General features: G+C 41.3%; 1 protein-coding gene across 11 annotated transcripts in view; it reads left to right on the top strand.

Moving 5' to 3' along the window:
• Positions 1–23,829, top strand: part of PATJ (PATJ crumbs cell polarity complex component) — a 236,099-nt gene extending 212,270 nt beyond the window's left edge. For 10 of the 11 annotated variants that reach the window (XM_084852343.1, XM_084852348.1, XM_084852339.1 and 7 more), the window contains 6 exons: positions 57–97; positions 700–822; positions 4,925–5,029; positions 12,797–12,900; positions 19,327–19,450; positions 21,692–23,829. In XM_084852343.1, the coding sequence (XP_084708469.1) occupies positions 57–97; positions 700–822; positions 4,925–5,029; positions 12,797–12,900; positions 19,327–19,450; positions 21,692–21,838 (644 nt within the window). In that variant the 3' untranslated portion in view covers positions 21,839–23,829. The remainder of the gene's footprint in view (positions 1–56; positions 98–699; positions 823–4,924; positions 5,030–12,796; positions 12,901–19,326; positions 19,451–21,691) is intronic. The other variant, XM_084852349.1, reaches the window with a different exon arrangement.
• The last annotated feature ends 367 nt before the right edge of the window (positions 23,830–24,196 follow it).

Below are 24,196 nucleotides of genomic sequence, written 5' to 3'. Positions count from 1 at the left end.
TCTCCTGATGGCATTATCTATTATTTATGGAAAGTAATTGTTCATTTCTTTTTTAGTTGGACCAGACATGAGCCCAAGGACTGTAGAGATAACAAGGGTCAGTGCATTCTTTCTTTCACTTTCTCAGTGCGTTTTCTCACCTTTTTTCAAGCTCATACCTTTTTTCTCACCTGTTTTCAAGTGTTACAGTTCTTCCAGTGTGTAAGTGTATATCAACACTTAATGTGTGCATACCACTCATATTTTTATTTATAGCTCTATTATCACTAATTGTGTGAGTGAAATATCATCCAAAGCAAGCCTCAGCAGTTGCACACAATCCTGCCATTATCTTGCTTCAGCTTCACATATGTGCATATTGGAAATCACATGTACTGGGTGTAGTTTTAATAATTTTAGCATTGGGCCAGTTTGAGCCCCATGCAAAGGGACCAGTAACATACTGTATGGTTCCTTTCTCTTCTGCAAATGACTGTGCTTTCCATGCATGCATGTTTAGTTGTTGCAAACACAGTATCAAAAACAATAAAGATGGAATGCTTGAATAGATGGAATGCTTTGAATAAAGTATCGGAAGTGGGATTTTACAACATAGTCATGCCTGGTTTTACTTATAATAAAGCCTACAGCTGGTGCATATGTTAGATATTTTAAAACTATAGTAAAATGAATGAGTATGATAATGATCTCTCTATTTAGGGTCCAAATGATGCTCTTGGTATCAGTATAGCTGGTGGCAAGGGAAGCCCTTTGGGAGACATTCCAATCTTCATTGCCATGATTCAAGCCAGTGGAGTAGCAGCACGTACACAAAAGCTCAAAGTAAGTGAAAGGGAGAATGTTATTTTCATATATACCTTATTTTTCTGCCGCTGTTTTTTCTGTCTCCAAAAAGAATATTTTCGTTGCAAGTCTTGCATCTTGTTGAAGATACTCTGATACACACTTCCACTTCCAGCTGTGCAGCGTGCTTCTTTCTCACTGTTGATTAACAATATTACCTTTGTTTAACTACTGTGGGTGACTCCGTAACAGCAATCATGGAGATCTGTGTTGTAATGTACTCTAGTGTCTGGAAATGAGCCATGAGCTCATGTCATGTAATCTGTCATTTCAGCAGAGAGGGGGGCCTTGAAGAACATGAACTGCTTCTGTGAATTTACTTCAAACCAATATGGGTTGCCTAGTACAGATAATTAAGCTGTTGGCATCTAGATTCACTGGAACCTCATCAACTGTGACCCAAGAAATGTTTCTGCCTGAGGTGAAGCAGCAAATGGTACCCCGCAAGTCAAAGTGCACAGCCAGTTGAACCCAAGGCCAGTCAAGTTATTCTGCACATGAGGCAGAAAATACCACAAGTGTGTCTTATCCTCCCTAGTAGTAAAAATACAACATTAAGAAATTAAACGACTAACAATGGGCTGCCCTTTCATGACATCTACAATCGCCTGCCCGAGGCGGCCTTAGGGGAAGACCTGGCCCTGACCCTCATGTCCGCAGAACCCTAAGAAACATTATTTATTTTGATCAGAACATTTGGTAATCTAGGAGCCCACTCAGACATCCCAAATGTTCTCAAGGCAGTGTTCTTTGACTTTCCCTGGGAAGCATTCATGTAGAAGATGTAAATTGTGACCTGGAATATCCACATATATAGCTATTGCTTCATGGCAACAATTTATGTCATCACACTCGTATTATATTCAGCCTGTGCTATCATGGGGATTGTTTCCATGTGCCTGAAGCTATTTCTGCAAACACCCAAAGTCACTGCTTGTGCTTTACATGTGGATGTGTCCCCAGGGACCCACAGGATACATTGTGTGGCAAAGATCCTGAATCTCTCATCCTTAAATGTTTTTGATATTCAGCAAATATATTCAAAGAATGCTGCACTCTAAAACTGTACATACTCCAAAACCTCTTCAAAGAAATAAAAGCAAATATTCACACCCTCATTTCCTGTAATCTTTAATGCTCTGAATGTCCCAGGTCACAATTTAGATTCTCCACATAAATGCTTCTCCATGGAATGTTGAGGTACATCTTGCATGTAGGGATGTATGAGAATTTCATTTCAGTTCACAAATCAGTTTAAAATGCCCCGTTTGCAATCCCGAATGTGAACAGGACCTCATTTTCTCCAAAAATGTTCACAAATTCCCAAATTTGTCTTCACATTCACAAAATATGTACTTGAAAAATGCACAGCTTTCTTAAAATCACTCATGCTTTAGTCTGTAGGGGCAATTTGTGCAATTTTGGAAATTTGCTCAAATTTGGGAATTGTTTGCACAAGTTGCGTGTTCGATAGCTGTTCATTTTGCACAATTTTCCTGTTTGTGCAAAATAAACAGCAAGTGTAGACATGAGCACAAATCAAGGAGAGATGAGCAGCAGGCCTGAGCAACAGTTCAGAGAATTTTGGCAAGCTCTAACGTCGCCCATCCACCCCTCCCGCCTGGCATGAAGAAGATAGTGAATGCCTGAACTGGCCACTAGATTCAGAGCTTACTATTTCATGAATTCGAAGGCTAATTTTTTTTGACGTAAAATATCTTCGTGACTTGAAATGCTAACTATTTAAATACATTTTAATACATTTAACTGGAGGAGTGTTGGGTAAGATATCACTATCAATACCATCTGCCAGAAACAAAAATAAAAGTAACTGAAAGTGCCCTCTTAACTTAACCATTCATGCACTCAGGTTAAACAGCAAGGACTTGCAGGGAGACATTCTCTCTGGCCAACCCCCAGTTAGGAATTCTTTCTGATTTTTTTTTAAATTAAAAAGCTTGTTTGTCCACTTGCTCCTGTCCCTGTGGACATACCTTACACAGATAACCATTTTGTGTGCACCATTCGTACACACGTGTATTCTGCAGCACTTTCCATGACAGTAAGAGCCCTGTAGGGAGCCACCTCAACCACTGGAATTGCCATGTACCTCCTGCAGTGATGGGTTATGTGGACAAGGTTGTGTGGAAAAATAAGCTGCCTTTTCATTATGTTAAGTGGCCTCGTGACTGTGTCTCTTGTGGATTTGCTGTAAGACCTTTTTAATGGACTTGCTTCTGCTTCTCTGCACGAAAGTATAAATGTTGTTTTGGCTTTGAGTGGAGGAGATGAGGCCAGTGGGAGCCTGTTAGCTGCGTGCTATGTATTTGTCCCTTCAAGTGGGTGTTTTATTCTATAATGTATATACTTGGGGCTTTTATCTTACTTACTTTTCAAAAGGAGTGAGATAAACATAAACAATTAAAATGTTTTGAAGATACTTGTTAATAGCCTTGGTCTTCAGTGTAAGTATTGATTCTTATCTACCCCATTGACATCTGTGGTAAGAGCCCAAAGTTTACATTTATGTTATTTTCCAGAGATCACCTGTTTCCTTATGTAGTACTTCATATTGAAAGAATGTGTTTTCATGCACCACAGACATGTGCTTGGACTTCTGTAGGTCTTTCTCAGTTAGGATGAGCTGTAGTATAATTCTCGTTACTTTGAAAATGTAACACTAAAGTGTGAGTTCTTTGTTGGTTTATTTTATTCATACAAGAATTTGTATCCCACTTTCCCCTTCCAAAAAGGGCTTGCTGAAAGCAGCTAACAAATTATAAAAGCAAACACAAGAATAAAATAATAATCCATAATTTAAACAAAGTTACCAGACTAAACACAGCATCAAGAGCCAAAGCTAACAACAAATACATTAAGGGAGCAATCCTATGGCCACTAGACAATGTCTAGAGGGCCATAGGATATGCTCATTTCCGGGAACCGACCTCAGAGCCCACACTTCGAGGTCAGTTCCTAGAAAACCGGCCTCCCGCCTAGTCTGCGCTGCCTCTGAGGCAACTCAGAGAATCCCTGTCCGGCGTGCTCGGAAGATGAGCTCAGAGCAACTGAAAAGGGGCATTCCGGGGGGTGTTCTGGGGCGTGGAGAGCGGAGCTGCGCGTACGACACATCCAATGTGTTGTAAGGCAGGTTCCTCTCCCGGTCGCCCCCCCCCCCCCGCCACTAGACAGCTGAAAATGGCTGTCTAGCGAAAAATAGCAAGGCAGGAGAGGTGCGGAGGGAACTATCCCCCCCCCGTGCCTCTCCTGCCTTGCTCCGAGTTCAGAGGTGGCCGCCTATCTTGATAGGATTGCACCCTAAATTAAGCAACAACAGAATCAAAAGTATGTTTTAAAATAAATGTTTTCAGTCTTTGGTGGAATACACTGAGAAGAAGATGACTTAACTTCTTCGGGCGGAGAGCTCCATATATGGGGACCATCACAGAGAAAGCCCTCCATGTGTTGCCACCAACCACACCTCAGAAGGAAGTCTGCACCAGCTGATCTTAAAGACTGGGCAGGTTCACATGAGTAATAATCCTTCAGGTAGCTCAGTCCAAAGCTATTTAGATCTTTAAACGTTTAGCAGCACCCTGAATTACATTTGGAAATGAACTGGCTGCCAGTGCAACAGATAGATAAAGGGGTCACATGATTCCAGCACATTGACTCAATCGAGATTTAGTAGCAGCTTTCTGCACCAACTGAAGTTTCTGAGTGCTTGTCAAGAACGGCTCCACATAGAGCATGTTACAGTAGTCCAAACAAGAGATGCATGTAGGGCTACAGGCAGGTCTGATTGTGCCAGGAATGGATGCAGCTGGCACACCAACCAAATCTGGGCAAAATCACTCCTGGCTTTTTGTTTGTGGTAGGCAAGCTGCTGCTTTTAGGAAGAGTATTTTATCCTCATAATGAAGAACCGTCACAGTAGAAATAGAGCAAATCTCTATTGTCTTTCTAGAACTGAGAAATGTGGGTCTGCGGTGCCAAATTTGCAAGAAATGTTGAGCACTCTTCCAATTTTCCTTAATGCTAGCAATTTTTCTGTTGCTATTGTGCTTTTTTTCCCTTTTAGGTTGGCGATCGGATTGTCAGTATTAATGGGGAGCCTTTGGATGGGCTGTCTCATGCTGATGCAGTTAATCTACTGAAGAATGCTTTTGGGAGCATTATCCTGCAGGTATGTTGATAAATTAAACATACAGCTGCACAAGGATAGATAAATGGTGTTTTTTAAGAGAAGACTGAGTGTCACTGGCACAAGACATCACAGCATAGCAGGGTGCTTGCTGGAGTGAATTATGCAAGATGAAACCAAGTAATTATTTCATTCAAGAGTACTTTATTCTTGCCCATACAAACTGTGAGCTTGATTCTATAAAATCATAACAAGGGGGAGAAATGACTTCTTGCTACACATGAAAAATTATCAGTGCTTTTACTTTGTGTCACTTTTAAAACAAAAATGATTTTCTTTCTTTTGCTACATAGCTTTGATTGATCTGTCGATCATGTTAGTGTCCTTATTCTTCAAAGAGAGAGGGCAAGAGAAATGGCATTGCTGGTTTTGTAGAGTTATATACGACTGGTTATCAACCAAGTTGCAGTGTGTGGATTGTCCAATTGATCTATCATCTTAATTTGGGAAGACGAAAGGGAAGGTGTGTTACTGAGTAAGAAGTTCTCCTTTTCTGTTTGTAAATTGAAAGGCATTTGTTTTATTAGCTGATCTAAAGGAAATGCTAACAGCTTTCCTGAAAAGGATGAGCATGATGATCATCAACCCTGACCTACTTTGCAGCGTTGTAATGATCGTGCACATTGCTCTGAGCTTTTGGAGGAAGGGTGGGATGAAAATTCAATAAATAAAGTAAAGTTAAGCACGTTGAAATCCCAATAATTTCAGTAGTAGAGAGGTAGATATGTGCTTAATTCTCCTCCATTAGAAATCAATTAGATTTAAAAGTACATAACGTTATGCTGGATTGTACCCAATATATTCAAGGCGGAAGCTGGGATTCACTGAGCTGAGTTAGCAGTAGTTCAACTGTTTATATCTGCAGCCTGCAACCAGCTGAAAAATAAGAGCCAATAACTGGCATGTCATATAAATCATCATCATCATGTATTAATAAACCAGCCGTAATACAGAAAACAAAACAAAAAAGAAAGATGTATTATAGAGTGCAAGTACAGCTTAGTTTGCCACCATTAGAGATCTGGTGTTAATAGCAATGTTCAAAAACCTAGCAACCATTTGTGTTACCTTGGCATTAAAGCCATCCAAACAAAAAGCAAGCAGAAATCCATCAGAACATCCAAGAAATAACCCAAAAGCAGATGCAACAATTAAAGGATCTAGGTAGAACAACACATAAAAATAGAATCATAGAATAGTAGGGTTGGAAGGGGCTGAATTGCAGGGTCATAATCTTATTGGAAGGTAAAACATTGAACCTTGCCTGGAAAAAGGCTCTTTCATATGAATCCTGGTTTTAGCAGGCAAGATATTGGTTAGATGAATGTAAGTTTAGGGTTTCTTTTTTTGCTTAACTCCTCTGATCTGGAGGTGAAGTAGTTATACAATTGGGTTGTCACAGATCTTGACCCTGATTTTCATTGTGTACTTAGATTTTTTTTCTGTGAAGGCACTGAACCCACTTTACATGGGTCTGTGGTGAGTTAGTGTATCTGAACCAGAGCACATGATGAAGAAATTCTATGAATATGCCGCCATGCATATAGAGAAGGAAAAAATAACGTACATTCTCTCAGCCCATCTCTCTCTGCCTAAAAGCAGTTGTGGGAGTCTGCTCTGTGGGTGCATATGAGTGCATATGTGTCAGGGTGGAAAATGAGCCCATAGAGCCCCAGAGCACTTCTGATTCTGAGGAGGAACAGCAATCCGTAGGAGAGGAGCTCGCTCATCTCTCACAAGCACAGCAGCTGGCGGAGATTCCTCCTGCCAGCATTCCTGGGATAGATAGTGACCCTGGCAGTGAGAGAGCACTGGAGTGGGACTTGCTGGATGCTCGGCGCAGATGCAGGGAGCGATGACAGATGGAGGGCGCGGAAAGGAGGTGTAGCGCTCGTTTGGCGCGCAAACCACGGTCACGTCCCGAGGAAAAGAGGGAGGATCTCTCCCTAGCCCATAAGTTCAGGGTCTTCCCATGATTCTCCTTCAAACGGGGACCAACTGCCTTACCTGGAGCTTAGGCTACTCAGCTATCTTTCCCCAGCTATGTTCCTGGTGCTAGCTACTAGTATTCTGAAAGAGTCATAAAGTAATACAGGAATAAAGTCTCGGAAAGAATTCCTCGTCGTCTGTGTCCTGAATTGGCTATTGGTGGGGGCTGCAAGAGGCAGCTAGGGCTCTCCTGACAATATGTGTGTTGATTAAAATACTACATAAAATGCAATCTTGATTCAATCACAAGATCAAATCAGGATTACTTTCTGCACTGTGATTTAATCAATGCACATGTGTGCTTCTGCTCAGCAGTAACCTCTAAGGGGGTGAAAATTAATTGAAAAGTACGGTAAATGCAAATACATAAAAATCTGAACAAAGCCTAGAATATAATAGAACAGAAATAATAAAAAGTAGAATGGCAGGTGACTAATGTATTTGTGATGTTCCACAAAAGAAGATAAGAATTCAAAACCGCAAAGTCATTTGAATGAAGAAAATTTCATAAACATCCCTCATAAGCCCCTGGTCTAGGTCTTATGCATAAATGCCATTGCAATAAACATTACAATAAACTGTAAACTGGCTGAATGAAATGTGCTGACAGATTTATAATCAAGTATTGGTTGTGAGTACCACCAAGAGTGTAGCCAAAATGGCACCACTGAGAAACAAGAGAAAAGTATCTCCATCCTTGGGGAAATCCAAAGTTTGCAGAAGTTCAAAATGACTGTTTTATTTACACAGAAACCTAAGGGGGCAACACCCCAATGTAGTCTGAAGTTGCTCAGTAGCCATGAAATGTACAGTAACAATTGGACAAGACAAACATGGGGTGGGGGAAGAGAATGCTGTGCTTGAAGGGAATGGATTGCTGGAACCCTGAGCAGGGCACCGTTTTGGGGAGGGGGGATACACTGCAACGTTTTGTTGCATATCCCACTTGAACATTTCTTTTTGCTACATTTTAGAAGAGAGGTTTTGATAGAAATATAAAAAAAATGCATTCCATACAGATGTTGTCAACTGTATATGGTGACTCAGTACCTGTGTTGGAGTGTGCACCACATATTAGCACATCTGGTTCATGTACATTTTGTGGATTTTAGTTTGAAAATGTAAAGCCTGCACAATGATATTCTGGGTAATAGGTTCTGCAAGGGAAGATAGAATTTGGTTGTCGGAACACACTCTGAGGGTCATAGGATTGTTTTCCAAGAATGGCAGGAAACCCAGTTCTGCTGGTATGCAAGTAGGGATGTTGGTGAAATGTGCAAAGAAATCAAATGAGTTTTCCCCAGTTGGGCAGATTCCACAGACTTGAGGACCATTTTTCTAACAGTGCCGAATTTTGTGCAAACTTAGAAATAGAAAAATATGCAAAAAAAATTAAAAACAGGCTAGAGTGTGAAAATTGACATTTGGGGGGCATTTGTGCATTTTGCGGGGATTTGCACATTTTCACAAGTGCAAATTTACACAAATTTGGAAACTCAAAAAAAATCCAATTCTGTTGATGAGTTGACAGTAGAACTAAAGGTACCTGGCAATCCCTGAAATACACAATCCATCTGTACATCCCTACATGCAAGATACAAAAAATGCTTGCTCAGTACATGCTCTGCTAGATTAACACTTCTAGAGAAGCAGTTTGTAGAATATTTGTGTTTTAAAAGGCTACCTCTTTCACCCCACTCCCTGGCAATATGATTCTTATTTAACAATAACTGGTTAACACAAAGAAAATATGGATTTTATTATCTCATATTTTAATTGCTCATTAGAATTTTCATGATCCACTTTTAAATTTTCTATTAAGTATATTCTTAATTTTAAAAATGGATGGAAGTGTCATTTTACAACCTGTCTTATTTATACCCCTGTATCAATATCCAAATACATCTGCAAAAAATATGGTCATGACGAGGAGAGAATAATTATATTTCATTTTAAGTAACTGTACTTGCCCGGTGGTGAATTCACACAGTAGAAATGAACGCATTCTATCAATCTGATCATCATGACTGACAGATCATTAAGTAATTCTATTATCAGTTAAACTACCTCATGGTATCTGGCTATGAAGGTCAGATAATTGTATCCACTGGTGTGGAAAGCCTTATTGTCAATATGTCCTGGGCAAGATGGCAAAAGAGTGTGTTAATGCTGTTTGCAAATGGGAGATTAGGATCCCAGGGGAACATTTCATCCCTCCTGGCTGTTTGGCTGTTGCTGTTTAATTTAATCTGCTGTCTGCAGGTGTAGTAATGAGATAAGGATAAGCTTTTTGCAAGGTTATTGAACTTTGATGTGCTCTTACTGCCAACCACAGATTGGTGAATATTGATATGCTCTCCTGCCAGGTTTTGTTATTTAAAAACAAAACAGGGAACAAGAGGAGTTTTGCTGTTCTTCCAGCCTACTGGAAAATCACGGTATTCTTTGTATTCTGCTTTATGAGTAATGTATAATATTATTGTTGGAACAAGCACACTGGAAACATTGCGATCCTGAAATCTAGACCATGCCATTTATTTTAAGAACTCTGCTTTACGTGCCTTATTCTACTTACAATTTTGTAAATTATTGCATTGAGGGGTTAGGAGATCGAACTTGAAACCCAGCATTTGGTTTCTAATGCTTTCCTAAGTGAACCAATTCCTGGCAGAGGCTCTTCACCCAGAGTAAACGAGTGAAGAGCTCTTACTTAATAGCTGATCTAGCTGTCCTCATTGAGTGCGAAGACACATTAGAGATGGATGGGCTTTGCTAGCTCACATTGATCAGATCACAAATGCGCCAGCCTATTACCCCAAATATCTGTAAATAGCTCAGATAATTGATGACTCAATCCACATTTTCCTGGGGCTGCTCTTCAAAGCAAAGGATAAAGATCTCTGTTGCTCTACTAGGGGCTGCTTTGAAGAACTGCTGCCAGGAACATTTCGACTAGGGAACAAAAGATCTCCCCTGCAGAGGACCTTTGGGCTGAGTAAGTCCTCTAGAGAGGTTGGGTCCCCCGCCCCCACAAGCGTCAGATTTCTCTACGTGAACTCTTTAAAGAAGGAGTGGACTAGGAAGTTTTCTCCAGGGCATATTTTTATCCAAGCTGGAGAATTTGGAAGCTCTCCTCATATGTTGTGGGGTTCAGATTTACTGGGACAGAGGCCTAGAGGAGCTGTGGAATGGAATGGAGAAAAAACTTCAGTCAAGAGAAAAGTCTGGCTCAAAGGTTGATTTATAAAGCAGACATGTCGCTATTGAAGAGCAAAAATTTGCTTGGATTCTGGGATGAGAGACAGTAAATAGAAATGCCAATAAAGCTGTAAGCTGGGTGAAGGCAATGGAATAGCATGGATGATGTTACAAAGTGGAATACTCCCTATGTTCAGTCGCTCTGAGTGATCTTCTTGGGCATCACACATTAGGGCTGTGCAGGCCACCCCCTAACCTGCGTCGGAGGCCGCTTCGGGGCTTCTGAGATGGGCCCAACCCTCTTCGGCCTCGGGAGCCGAAGCGGGATTTGGATGTCTGAATCCCACTTCGGCACACACCCCTGGACACCCCCACTGCACAAACCCCTAGCTTCTTACCTGGGCCCTCGGAATGTGCCATCTTCTTCATGGCAACTCCCTGTATTTTCAGAAATAGTTCCTGCGCAAATGGTGGCCATCAGGTATGCTACATTAATGTTGTGTACTCAATGGCTTGAGGGCTGCCATTTGTGCAGGAACTATTTCTGGAAATAAAGGGAGTCACCATTTTAAAAATGCGACTCCCAAGGAGGAGGAGGAGGCGGCCGGCGTCCCGAGGGCCCAGGGTAAGGAGCTGGGGGCTGGGCAGCAGTGGCGCAGCTAGACTTCTGGATCACTGTCAAGCACCCTGCAACACTTCAGAGCAACCCGACCTGCTTCTTGCCCTTCCGCCCTGCCTAGGAAGCGGCCTGAAGCGCCCCACTTCAGCTCAGAGTTTTGGCTGAAGCAGTGCACAGCCTTATCACACATAACTTGGTACCCTAATAAGCCTTGAAAACCTCACTGCTTTGCTTCAAAAAAACCTTTTTTCTGACTTTCCACCTGGGTCAATCTTCCTCAACTCCAGTCTGAGTCCACATGAGCCTGTTTCCTCTGCTTGGGATCGGTAGCTATAAGTCTTCCTTTCTTTACATTAAACTACTGTATAGTTGGGAACGTAGTAAACTTTAATTAGTTTGGACTGGTGGAAGTTTGAGGTGGATGTAATTAGGACATGGTAATATATATGCTTTATTGGTATCTGATTGTTGTTGTTTATTATAGCATTTGCATTGTATTGTTTGCTCCCTTAGATTAATTTTCTATTGCTTCTGTAATTACACGTCTACATTTTTTCCAGTCTACCATACATGTATCTATTTTTCCATTTACACACTCCTCTCATATTTCACTGCTGAGTCTGCATGTTTTTATAATTTGTTATTGAATAAATCTTTCAAATTTATTTTCTGAGTTGTCATTTCTGGTTATCAACACTAGCTTACTGGAGCAAGCTCAATAGAGCTAAAATTTGAACCTATTTTCAGTAATGCTCTCCTTTCTTTTGAGGCAAGCATTACCGAGCCCTAAAGTTATTTCTAGGCTAGTGAAATAGCCCAGTTAAATTTGCCAAGATTTCTATTTTCTTCTGTATCCCAGAGCAGCGGTTTAAGTATGAGTATGGTCAACAGCAGTAGCAAATCCATACTGAAAGTGGTCAGTTAAAATAATATCATTATAAAGAATAATTTTTTGGAGTTTATGAACTAAACAAATGTTGTACATAGGGATGGGCGAACTCACCTCATCCTGCCTTGCATGCTGCTCACTGGACCCCCACTGGCGCCTGACCCCGCTCACCAAATAGATCATTTATGCCTGTAATTTTGCATAAATGGGCTCTTTATGGCTGCCCTTTGTGCAAAATCAGCCTTTCTGTAAAAGTCCAAGCTGCCATTTTTATGCAAAATGGCAGCTCAGTGAGGGATCCACTGGTGTCCATGGGGGACGAGCCAGCAAGAAATCACCAAACTTCAAGCCACAACTGGATGCTCGCGACATCCCTAGTTGTGCATTTTTAGAATGTGGACTTCATGCATTTAGTTCCTGGTGTCTTCATTTTAATGAAGGATATCATATTTTTCCCTCAATAGCAAGAGGTACAAGCAGAAACGTCTGTGTTTTCTCATGTGCCAAACAGTAGCATGTGCAAAAACTTAATACATTCTTGCACTGATTTCCAAGGGACTACGTAAGGTGTAGGTTCCAGAGATTGATGAGTTCCTCCATCTGGCTGTCCAGGTCTAGAAGAGAGAGTGCACTGTTCATGCATGCATTTATATGGACTGCAATTCTATGGACACTCAGGAGATTTACTTCTGAATAAACATGCTCAGGAATATGAGTCATTTATTCTCCTCTTTCTTTGAAAAGCTGTGCAGGTTATACGGGACTACCAATAGTCTTCTATCTAGGCACTAATAATGTCTGTATTCACTTAACTTTAACAAGGCTACAGTATTGGGTGCTTCTGCCTTTTCATCCATCCGTCCATCCATCCATCCATTTAAGCCCCCTTTCTAATTAGGAAAAATGTTTTGCTAAGAATACAGAAGTTGCTGCTTGCTAATATCCTAGGTTATATATATGTACTATATATATCTACGTATTTATGTGTGTGTGTGTGTGTATATATATATATATATATATATATATATATATTTCCTTTTACACTGACTTGTAGGTTGTAGCTGACACCAACATCAGTGCCATAGCGAGCCAGCTAGAGAGCATGACTGCCAGCACTAATTTCAGCCCACCTACTGAGCACCACCCTGAAGACTCAGAGTAAGTATGCATGTTATGTTGCTGTTTGGAATATTCTAAAAGACACAAAATACTGCTCAAAAGAAGTTGAGAATGCTCTCAGTTAACAACAGATATCACTGCACCTGTGATCAATTTTAACAACTTCCCTTCAGATTTTGAATGTGCATTATGTTTTATCCCTTGTTTTGAATAGCAGAAGGTTGTGGACCTTTAAGCTATCAGGCAGTTTGAGTTTCTACCATTTTCCCAACTGTGAAATTTGGAATCCCATAACCTCCTGTCAAAATTTGTGTTTAGTTAAATTGGGTTGCTAGTGATATGGGGCACGTGGTATAGTGGTGGTGATTTGGTAGTGTTGCATTTGAGATCAGAAAAGCACTGAAGAAGTGTTGCCTAAATCTTGGTTCCTATCCACATTTGAAATAATGGAGATACATGCAAAGGGGGTGAAACAGAGTGAGTGATTTAATGCACTGTGTGTATTTCCCTGCTTCAGTGGAATAAAAGGTTTAGTCTTCATGCATAGATCTCATAGTGCAGATGACTATTTTCTCCCAGGTTTGCCTGGATAAACAAAAACATGTGGGTTTTCCTCATAACATAAGCCCTTAAACAGCCTTGTAACATACTTAACAAGTCTCATTCCTCCTTGTACTAATATATGGCACTTCTGGTGTGGTGCACCTTATTCTTGCTTGTAACACATGTATGATTTAAACTTTCCGGGCTGTCTTTATCCAAAAATTCTTCATAAACAATATACAATGCAGAACTTTAGAACATAGGATCTCAGTATTTGTTTTAAAAAACACAAGTTTTCTGGACCTTGTCAATGGGGCAGGTGGGAGGAAAGTATATGGCCTTGGCTGGTGAAGTCTCAGAAGGGAGAGAAAGAGGGATGGCACTGGTGCAAGCTCTTCTACCACCACTGCTCCCCATTCCAGCAGCATCTCATTCTCCATTGCCAGGGGGTGGGTGGCTGCTCTGGAGAGCCCTGCTGGCCACTTTCCCACCGTAGCTGGCATTTGCCACAGTGGGAGAGCAGGTCGACGGGGCCTTCCTAGTGGGGGGAGGAGTGTACAATTTGCTATTCCACCCAGTCTGCCTCCTGAAGTGGGGGATTCATCCCACCTCATGGAAGGGCCCGTCCCTGGAGAGGGAGAAGAAAGAGGGGAAAGTAGGACTTCCTACCCCTTCATGGATCACTGCTTTGTTGTGGTGAAGGGGCTTGCATAACTCAGTGAACCATAAGCTATGCCGTACAGGGCCACCCAGGATGGACAGGTCATGGCAGAGAGTTCTGACAAAATGCAGTCCACTGGAGAAAGAAATGGCAACCCACTCCAGTATTCTTGCCAAGAAAACCCCATGGAACATATCACAAGGCTAAAAGAGATGACGCCGGAAGATGAGCCCCTCAGGTCGGAAGGTGCCCAATATACTACTGGGGAAGAGCAGAGGGAATTTCCAAGTAGTGCCAGAAAGAGTGAAGCGGCTGGGCCAAAGCCAAAAGGACACTCATCTGTGGATGTGTCTGGTGATGAAAAGAAAATCTGATGCTGTAAAGAACAATACTGTTTAGGAACCTGGAATGTAAGAACAATGAATCAAGGCAAGCTGGAGGTGGTCAAACATGAGATGGCAAGATTGAACATCGACATCTTGGGAATCAGCGAACTCAAATGGACAAGCATGGGCGAATTTAATTCAGGTGACTGTTATATCTACTACTGTGGGCAAGAATCCCTTAGAAGAAATGGAGTAGCACTCATAGTCAACAAAAGGGTGGGAAAAGCAGTACTGGGGTACAGTCTCAAAAACGATAGAATGATCTCAGTACGAATCCAAGGCAAACCATTCAACATCACAGTAATTCAAGTCTATGACCCAACCACTGAGGCCGAAGAAGCTGAGGTTGATCGGTTCTATGAAGACCTACAACACCTTCTGGAACTAACACCAAAAAAAAGATGTCCTCTTCATCATAGGGGATTGGAATGCTAAAGTAGGAAGTCAAGAAATCACCGGGATAACAGGCAAGCATGGCCTTGGTGTACAAAATGAAACAGGACAAAGGCTAATAGAGTTTTGCCAAGAGAACACACTGATCATAGCAAACACTCTTTTCCAACAGCACAAGAAGCAACTGTACACATGGACATCACCAGATGGTCAATATCGAAATCAGATTGATTATATCCTTTGTAGCCAAAGATGGAGAAACTCTATACAGTCAGTAAAAACAAGACCTGGAGCTGACTGTGGCTCAGATCGTGAGCTTCTTATTGCAAAATTTTGGCTTAAATTGAAGAACGTAGGGAAAAGCACTAAACTGTTCAGGTATGACCTAAATCATATCCCTTATGAATATACAGTGGAGGTGAGGAATAGATTTAAGGGATTAGATCTGATAGACAGAGTGCCTGAGGAACCATGGACGGAGGTCCGTAACATTGTTCAGGAGGCAGCAACTCAATCCATCCCAAAGAAAAAGAAATGCAAGAAAGCCAAGTGGCTGTCTGATGAGGCTTTACAAGTAGCTGAGGAATGAAGAAGCGAAAAGCAAGGGAGAAAGGGGAAGATATATCCAACTGAATGCAGAGTTCCAGAGAATAGCAAGGAGAGACAAGAAGGCCTTCTTAAAGGAACAATGCAAAGAAATCAAAGAAAACAACAGAATGGGGAAGACTAGAGATCTCGTCAAGAAAATCGGAGATCTCAAGGGCACACTTTGTGCAAAGACGGGCATGATAAAGGACAAAGAAGGCAGGGACCTAACAGAAGCAGATGAGATTCAGAAGAGGTGGAAAGAATACACAGAAGAACTATACAGGAAAGATCTGAATGTCCCTGATAGCCATGATAGTGCGGTCACTGAACTTGAGCCAGACATCCTCGAGAGTGAAGTCAAGGGGGCCTTAGGAAGCATTACTAACAACAAAGCTAGCAGAGATGACAGTCTCCCAGCTGAGCTATTTAAAATCCTAAAACATGATGCTGTTAAAGTGCTGCACTCAATATGCCAACAAATTTGGAATGCTCAACAGTGGCCACAAGACTGGAAAAGGTCAGTTTACATTCCAATTCCAAAGAAGGGCAATGCCAAAGAGTGTTCGAACTACCATACAATTGCGCTCATTTCACAAACCAGCAAGGTTATGCTCAAAATCCTACAAGCTAGGCTTCAGCAGTATGTGAACCGAGAACTACCGGAAGTACAAGCTGGGTTTCGAAGAGGCAGAGGAACTAGAGATCAAATTGCCAACGTTCACTGGATCATGGATAAAACAAGAGAATTCCAGAAAAACGTCTATTTCTGCTTCATTGACTACGCTAAAGCCTTTGATTGTGTGGATCACAACAAACTCTGGCAAACTTTAAATTCTTAAAGAGATGGGAGTACCAGACCACCTTACTTGTCTCCTGAGAAACCTGTACGAGGGCCAAGAAGCAACAGTAAGAACCAGACATGGAACAACCAGACATGGTTCCAAATTGGGAAAGGAGTACGACAAGGCTGCATATTGTCGCCCTGCTTATTTAACTTATATGCAGAGTTGTTGTTGTTGTTATTGTTGTTGTTGTTCAGTCATTAAGTCATGTCCGACTCTTCATGACCCCATGGACCATAGCACACCAGGCCTTCCTGTCCTCTGCTCTCTCCCGGAGTATGCTCAAGTTCATTATGCAGAGTACATCATGAGAAACGCCAGGTTGGATGAATCACAGGTCGGCATTAAGATTGCCGGGAGAATTATCAACAACCTCAGATACGCAGACGATACCACCCTAATGGCAGAAAGCGAAGAGGATCTAAAGAGCCTCCTGTCGAGGGTGAAAGTGGAGAGTGCAAAATCTGGTTTGAAACTCAGCATTAAAAAACGAAGATCATGACATCTGGCCCCATCACTCCCTGGCATATAGAGGGGGAGGAAATAGAAGCAGTGACAGATTTTATTTTCTTGGGCTCCAAGATCACCGCAGACGGTGACTGTAGCCATGAAATTAAAAGACGCTTGCTCCTTGGGGGGAAAGCTATGGCAAACCTAGACAGCATAGTAAGAAGCAGAGACATCACCTTGCCGACAAAGGTCCGTCTAATCAAAGCTATGGTTTTCCCAGTAGTAATGTATGGCTGTGAGAGCTGGACTATAAGGAAGGCTGAGTGCCGAAGAATTGATGCTTTCGAACTGTGGTGCTGGAGAAGACTCTTACGAGTCCCCTGGACTGCAAGGAGGTCCAATCAGTCCATCCCAAAGGAAATCAACCCTGACTGCTCATTGGAAGGACAGATCCTGAAGCCGGAGCTCAAATATTTTGGCCATCTCATGTGAAGAGAAAACTCCCTGGAAAAGACCCTGGTGCTGGGAGAGATTGAAGGCAATAGGAAAAGGGGACAGCAGAGGATGAGATAGCTAGATAGCATCACCGATGCAATGAATATGAACTTGAGCACTCTCCAGGAGAGAGCAGAGGACAGGAAGGCCTGGCGTGCTATGGTCCATGGGGTCACGAAGAGTCGGACACGACTTAACGACTGAACAGCAACAACAGGACATCCTATGGTCAGGGGGTGGGCCTTTCCCTGCTTAGCTGCTTTTCCTTCCTCACGTCTAAAGGAAGCAGAATAAATGTTATGCAAATAAGCAACTATATGCACATTTTCTCAGTTTCCTAAATAGTATGGCTTGCATGATTCTGTTTTTCTTAGTGCAGCTTTGGGGCATGTTTGGCAGGCAGTTATTTTTTTCTTTTGACATTTGGATATGACACATCCTGCCGGATTATGACAAGACAAGATGGTTTTCCAGATACATCCCAGCCCTATTATTTCATGAACAGGAATCAGGCATACTCTCATTATTCTCATTCCTCCCTCCCTCTGTACCCAGTTTTATGGCACCGTTGATATACTTTATTGTCCTCTCCCTGGTGGATGATGTGAATACTTCTGCTTTCAACTGCTAACCTTGGACTGAATTGCTAATAGCACAAAATATGCCTGTTGGAAGATTTTTTGTTTTGGTTCTTTTGATTGATTTGTGACAAGCCATCCTCCTGAGTTTTTCCAATGATGTGTTGTCATGTTGACTCAGCTCCTGTCTGGCTGTGTTTTCACTTGAGATGAGTTATGACAACTGCAGTTCCAGATGATGTGCCCTTACAGAAATTAAATGAGAAATGGCTCATTTTCCAAGAAAGTTTCCAAGATACACGCAGCATGAAGTCGCTGTGTGTTTTTAATTTCAACCCTTTCTCCCTTTGATTCATGAATGGGCATACTGGACACACATCATTATAAAACCAGTCACCAAAATTCAAATTATCCCTGCATCTATTTCCTTGTATAATAACATGTTTATCATGATCCTGGGCAATTTCTTATCAATTGCTTTCCTGTCTTGTTGGAACAATTCCCACCCAGAAATGTGTGTGCTGTCTGTTTTCCCAAAGCCAGAGGCCTCATTTCCACTGTTGGTTTCCTGCAAGTCAGATGCACATCAAAGCTTCTGGATCAGCAAGAGACTTGCTGAGCTCCTGTCTTTACTGCTGTTGGGATTGGGCAATTGTCCTACGCCACCATCTTCCTGGTTAGGCAAACATTAGGGTTCCCATCTCACATCTGACCTGTGGAAACCCATCAGTATAGACATGACACTAGTCACAGTAGCTGCCATTATCTATTGGCATCACTTCTCAGATGAGCATCATATTCTCACCCCCACCTGTACCCTGCCAAATTGAATTGTGCAATTACAGGGCCAGAGGGCCATGAAAGTATTTCAGACAAACACTTTTCTTCCAGGCTGGATCTTCTGAGTAGTAACCCACCTCAGTAGCACTCAACAACCTATAGATAGATTAGTCCTTGCCTACTGCAAGTCGAATAGAACCAAGCAAAATGTGCTACGCTAGAAGATCCTGCCATAAATAATTGTTTTGCAAAATAAATGGTCTAAGCTAATTTATGTGCCCCTACTCTCTAGAGTTGCCAAGTTTTTGGTGAACTTTTTTCCATGCCAGGCTCCTCAAACTATTAGCAGCTGTAGAGATCACTAGTTAAACTTCTCTTATCCTGGAGATTTCAGTGCTGCAAAAAGCTCCACTTGCTGATTTCTGCAAGTGATAAAGGCATAGGATCCTAGCAGGAGAAAAGCTGGCAGCTGTATTAGAGAAGTACACAGCTAATTCATGGGGAAGCCCAATAGCTCAGTGGTAGAGCATTTTCTTTGCATGCACAAGGTCCAAACTTCAGGCCTTGGCATCTCTAATTAAAAGGATATCAGTTACCAGCGTGGGGAAAAACCTCAGCCTGAAACCTTGGAGAGCCACTGCCAGTCAGAACTGACTAATTGCTCTGTGGGTATGAGGCAACTTCAACTAGGCTCTTTTTCCACTTAGTGAGTAAGCACTGTTGTAAGTGGCATTTGCTGTGTTTTTCAGAACACCTCAACCTAAGGTTATTGTGTTGGAGAAAGGCTCAGATGGATTGGGATTTAGCATTGTAGGAGGCTACGGAAGTCCCCACGGAGACCTCCCTATTTATGTCAAGACCATTTTTGCAAAGGTAATTTAAAAAAATAGCTAACCTAACCATGTATCATTTAACTGCCTCAAAATACATTTGTAATGGCTAAGTTGATCAAACCCACTATTTTTATGAAGAAATGGGGAAAGGATCTATGTCTGAGTTTTCGTATCTTATGACCTCTAGAAAACTGGAATGACATCCCTTGTAGGCTGAATTTTTCAGGAGAGGCCCGCTGGCCTAAATGAAGGTTGGGCTTAAATGATCAGCTTCTATAGCATGTTAAAAGTATTAGGGTCCCAGGGTCCCATTTGGGAATGAAGATAGAGGACACCTTCCTAAGTTGGAGGCTGAGGGCCACTGTCCTTTTAAAAACACCACTCCAAAGCGCAAACTAAATCTAATATTAATTGCATGATTGTAATTACTTTTAAATAGCTACTGAGAGGGGCCAATAAGGATTGGGATCACAGCACATTAACCCTGTCCCCTATACTATGAATGTGATGAAAATCTATCCTCTCCCCTGCCCCCCCCACCCCAGCTTCTACATCAGAGGAGGTTTCCATTGGCTGCTATTTTACATCTTTATGATTAGGTATGTTAATTGCAATAGGGCAGTTCTAATTTGCCCTGATAGCTCTGTCATCAGTTTCCTTGTTGTTTGTCTGTTCCCTTTTAAAGACTTGAAGTGCATGTGCATTTTGTTATTTGTTGATTTTGTAAACTTTCATGAACTTCTTTCATTGTACCCTGTTTTCAGTATATGCATATTTCTTCTTCCCAACTGACCTGTTCTTTGCATTACATTGCAAGTTTTGTTTTGGTTTTGGCAGTGATTTTTGTAATGCACAGCCAGCTGTACATCTCTTATTGACATTTCCATCTTTGCTGAGATATGCAAAATCTGAAATGGGAGACAGGACTATTTCCTGTGCATATGTGTCTATATTTAAATTATAAATAGGCAGGCATGCGCAAAATTGGGGACAGGTTGAGTTGAGAATGGATAGACATGCCCACAATCAATTTATTTTTTAAAGGGTTGAAAGGCAAAAAAAAGATGGAGAAAGGGAGTGGGACACTGGCTATAGGCAGGTTTGCACCTCCTCTGTGAGGTGCTTACTTCAACTCCTTAAAAAATACAAAGCCAGATCAAGTATAGAATTCCAGATGCAACTGCAGACAGGGTGCCAGACGGGAGGGGGAGGGCACCTGCCATAGGTTATCTACTTGCATATTGACAGCTGAGACAAATAGTACAAACAGTTCATCTTTACTTGTAAAGCTGGCAACACTGACCCCTGTGGCCAGCATTTATGCAATTTAGAAAATAAAAAGTCCAGCAATTTCCACCATCAGTTCACATGTTCAGCCAACAGAGACAATCTGCTTGTGATCAGATCCACATGTGCAAATTTATCATTGTATATAATGGGGATAAATTATGATCAAATAAGGCTGTAACAGGCTTCCCCAACCTGGTACCCTATAGATGTTTTGGACCAGTTCCCATCAGCCTCAACCATTATGGCCAATCATCAGAAGGGTACCATTGTCAGGGAAGGCTGAGCTATAAGTACTTTTTAAAAACTGTATTCAAAAGTTGAGCAAACAGTGGGGGGCATCAAAGATGCTCCTAATCTAAGGCAACTTTTGGTCTAGGGTCAGCCCTCCAGAAGGGCAATAGAGCACAATCATATTCCCTGGGCTTTTAACCCACATGAGGGTTTAACCTACATGAGGCTTTTAACCCACACTTTTACCGAGGCTTCTGCTTCTAGATTTTTTGTGGGATTAAGATCAGCTCCTCTACATGTGTTTTTTTCTGGGTTTTCTTTCTCTGCCTTTCTATATGTTTCATTACACAACCACTAGATGGCACTGTGGTATAGTGAAAATGCGCAAATACACGAGAGTCTCATTCTACCATTTCTAAATAATACCACACTTTTCTCAATCTAAAAAAAGCCAGGGAAATGGTTGCAAAGAGTGGGAGAGGCCCTGGAGGATGATGATATTGTATAAAGGACCTGCAAACTACCATCACTGAGCAATCATGCATGCACAGTAAAAGCGTCATGTAGAAAAGCTCCTTGTCTTCTTCAGCCTCAGCGAAGCCTATGGAGCATTAATACTCCAAGAAGTAGGAATAACAGTATACAATGGAACATCCCTGTTCAGAGTGGTTTGTGCATGAATGTCGTTGTCTTCTTTTAATTAAGCCCCATAAAATTGCTTGACTTCTTATATGCTGTTTCTGTTTGTTTTTCTTTTCAGGGAGCAGCTGCAGATGATGGCAGATTGAAGCGTGGTGATCAGATTTTAGCTGTTAATGGAGAAACTCTGGAGGGCGTGACTCACGAACAAGCTGTAGCTATTCTGAAGCACCAAAAAGGGACTGTAACACTAACTGTGTTGTCATGATCTTTGCTGCAAATGCAATCTGGGCTGGATGCAATTATTTCTGAGCATCGCTAGAGCTGCTATTAACAGTATACAATCCTGTGTGAGATGAAAATGCAACTCCAGGCAAAGTTAGCACCCATTAATCATGTTGCCTGTGTGGTCATTATAGAGGTTCATTTTGTCTAGTCATTGAAATGAATTATGAAATCCTTAACCCTCCACCCCTGGTTTCCTTGAATGTGCTTCTTATTTCCTGCTCTCCCCATAACTATCATCAATTAGTAGGAAGTGTAATAACTGAAACTAGAATTAGCATAGACACAAGAAAGGAATTTAGCTTATTGTTGGATCCCATCTGATGAACAGAAAGTAAATGCTGAGTGACTTTTCATCTCATTCATGGTTTGCTTATGTTAATTCTCTTTTCAACTGTGCCAGAAAACATTAAAACGTAATTCAATTACTGCTGTACCAAATGATGAAATATCAAATTCTCCTATGGGAAATTAATTGTATACGGAGTTCCAATGATGAAATGCCAGCCTCCCTGTCTAATCTCTCTGGGTAGATATATGTATGCTAGTTATAATTATGATGAGTCAGTTTTCAGCCTCTCCTCAGTTTGTACATTGGTCATGTTTAAAATGGTTAGGCTTCTGAAAATCCTTCTGATAGATTGACAAGAATCTTCTGAAGGGTCTGTCTCAAGGGAGCTGGTTAAGTGATAGAAATTATTTGTACAGTGTAAAGCTTAACTCCGTGGCAGCGGAAGAAAGCACCTTAATTTGGAATAGGGCTACTCATTAATTGTAATTATAATACCGCAGTGGAAAGTAAAGGAAACCTGGTAGCGCAAGTAACTTATGATCAATTCTGTGGTGCAACGTCTCCTCAATAAACAAAGTGATATTTTTATGTCTAAAGCCTGCAACTTCTGTAGAATGTATCTTTACTGTATGTTTAAATTAGAATGCAATAACATTCATCTTGATTGTTCAGAATAAAATATATGTGCTAAAGGTGAGGAAGCAGTAGTCAAAGAAAAAGTGATTTGACCTGTGAAGAATAACGTCTTCGTTTTATGTGCTATGTTTGGATCTAGCTAATCACAAAGTGCATTAAGCTATTGGAATACATTGTGGGTATTCCATGAATAGTGCCTGAAAGTGGATTTAAAAGATTTTAAAGGATTTCTACCCAGTCTTCAGTGTGCAGATTAATGTTACTGATATTTATAAGAAATGCAAAAAACAAAAAAAAGTCTCATGAAGAAAACTGAAGAACACTTTAAAGACTGGAGGCATTCTGTTTGTCAAAACATGCTGAAGTTCCACCACGCACACATATTAAACTTGAGCATACAGCTTACGTTAAATTACTCTAAGGACTGTGGCCAAAACCTTATGATCATTCTGTTTAGTCTTGACCAAAAAATGCATAATTTAAACTGTTGTAACCATTCTTTTAAATTTGATGCAAGCAGTTGTCCTTTTATGCACATGATTCTGATACAAAGAATGTAGAGCTTATGTGCTGGGATACTTTGCTCTTTTTGTAGCTCAAATGGGAGATCACATGATTGCTGTTTGTAATTTGTACTCTCTGCATCACATACTGCAGTACTGCCAAAAGCTGCTTTGCAACCGACAGATACACTGGTGATGAAATGGGGAAGTAAGTGCTGTATATGTAAAGGATCGAAAGTGCACAATTTGATGGGATGACATCCTGCACTGAGCACCACTGAGATGAATGGAGCTCCGTAAGAGCATGATAAGGCTTGCACAGGAAAACTGCGCAGTGGATTGTGCTCTGATCCTTTAATTAAACCTGCGTTTATGCTTTTGGGGGTGTTATGGGCTTTTGTTTTGTTTAATAATGCTGCTGATTTCTGTAAAACGAAAAAAGCAGCAGAACATATTGTATGTTTATGTATATCAGTACAATGAAATGTTTTATGACTTCCAAAGATTCTAAATAAAATTGCATAAGTATGCATAATGATGGTGATTTAAGTATTGTCCATAACTATGGTGGTATACTGGGGAAGAGTTAACTTGCAGCTATGCACAGAAACCTAGCTGTCATGTAAGGCTTAGAAAACAACAGTCCAGAAGGTCGACAAGAACTTTATTGTATCACTCAAACAAGAACAGAACAGCAACATGAAGCACCTGACTCTACCCACATATAGCTATGTCCAGCGCCAGGTAGCGACTAAACCATACAATGACATTATCCAGACACTAACATTCTATTAGAATGGAACAGATAATCCCAGATAACTACATATCCGTTACATTTGTCCTTAAAGGCATAATAAACTTTAGGAGCAATATCTTAAAACCAAGAATAATTTGGGAGCCTGGACAGAAT

The sequence above is a fragment of the Heloderma suspectum genome, chromosome 4 (genome assembly GCF_057233095.1).
Source record: "Heloderma suspectum isolate Gila_16-S chromosome 4, 16-S_ref, whole genome shotgun sequence".
In the NCBI taxonomy this organism is placed as follows: Eukaryota; Metazoa; Chordata; class Lepidosauria; order Squamata; family Helodermatidae; genus Heloderma; species Heloderma suspectum.
Note: the sequence above shows the minus strand (reverse complement) of the source record. Positions and strands in the feature narration are given on the sequence as shown.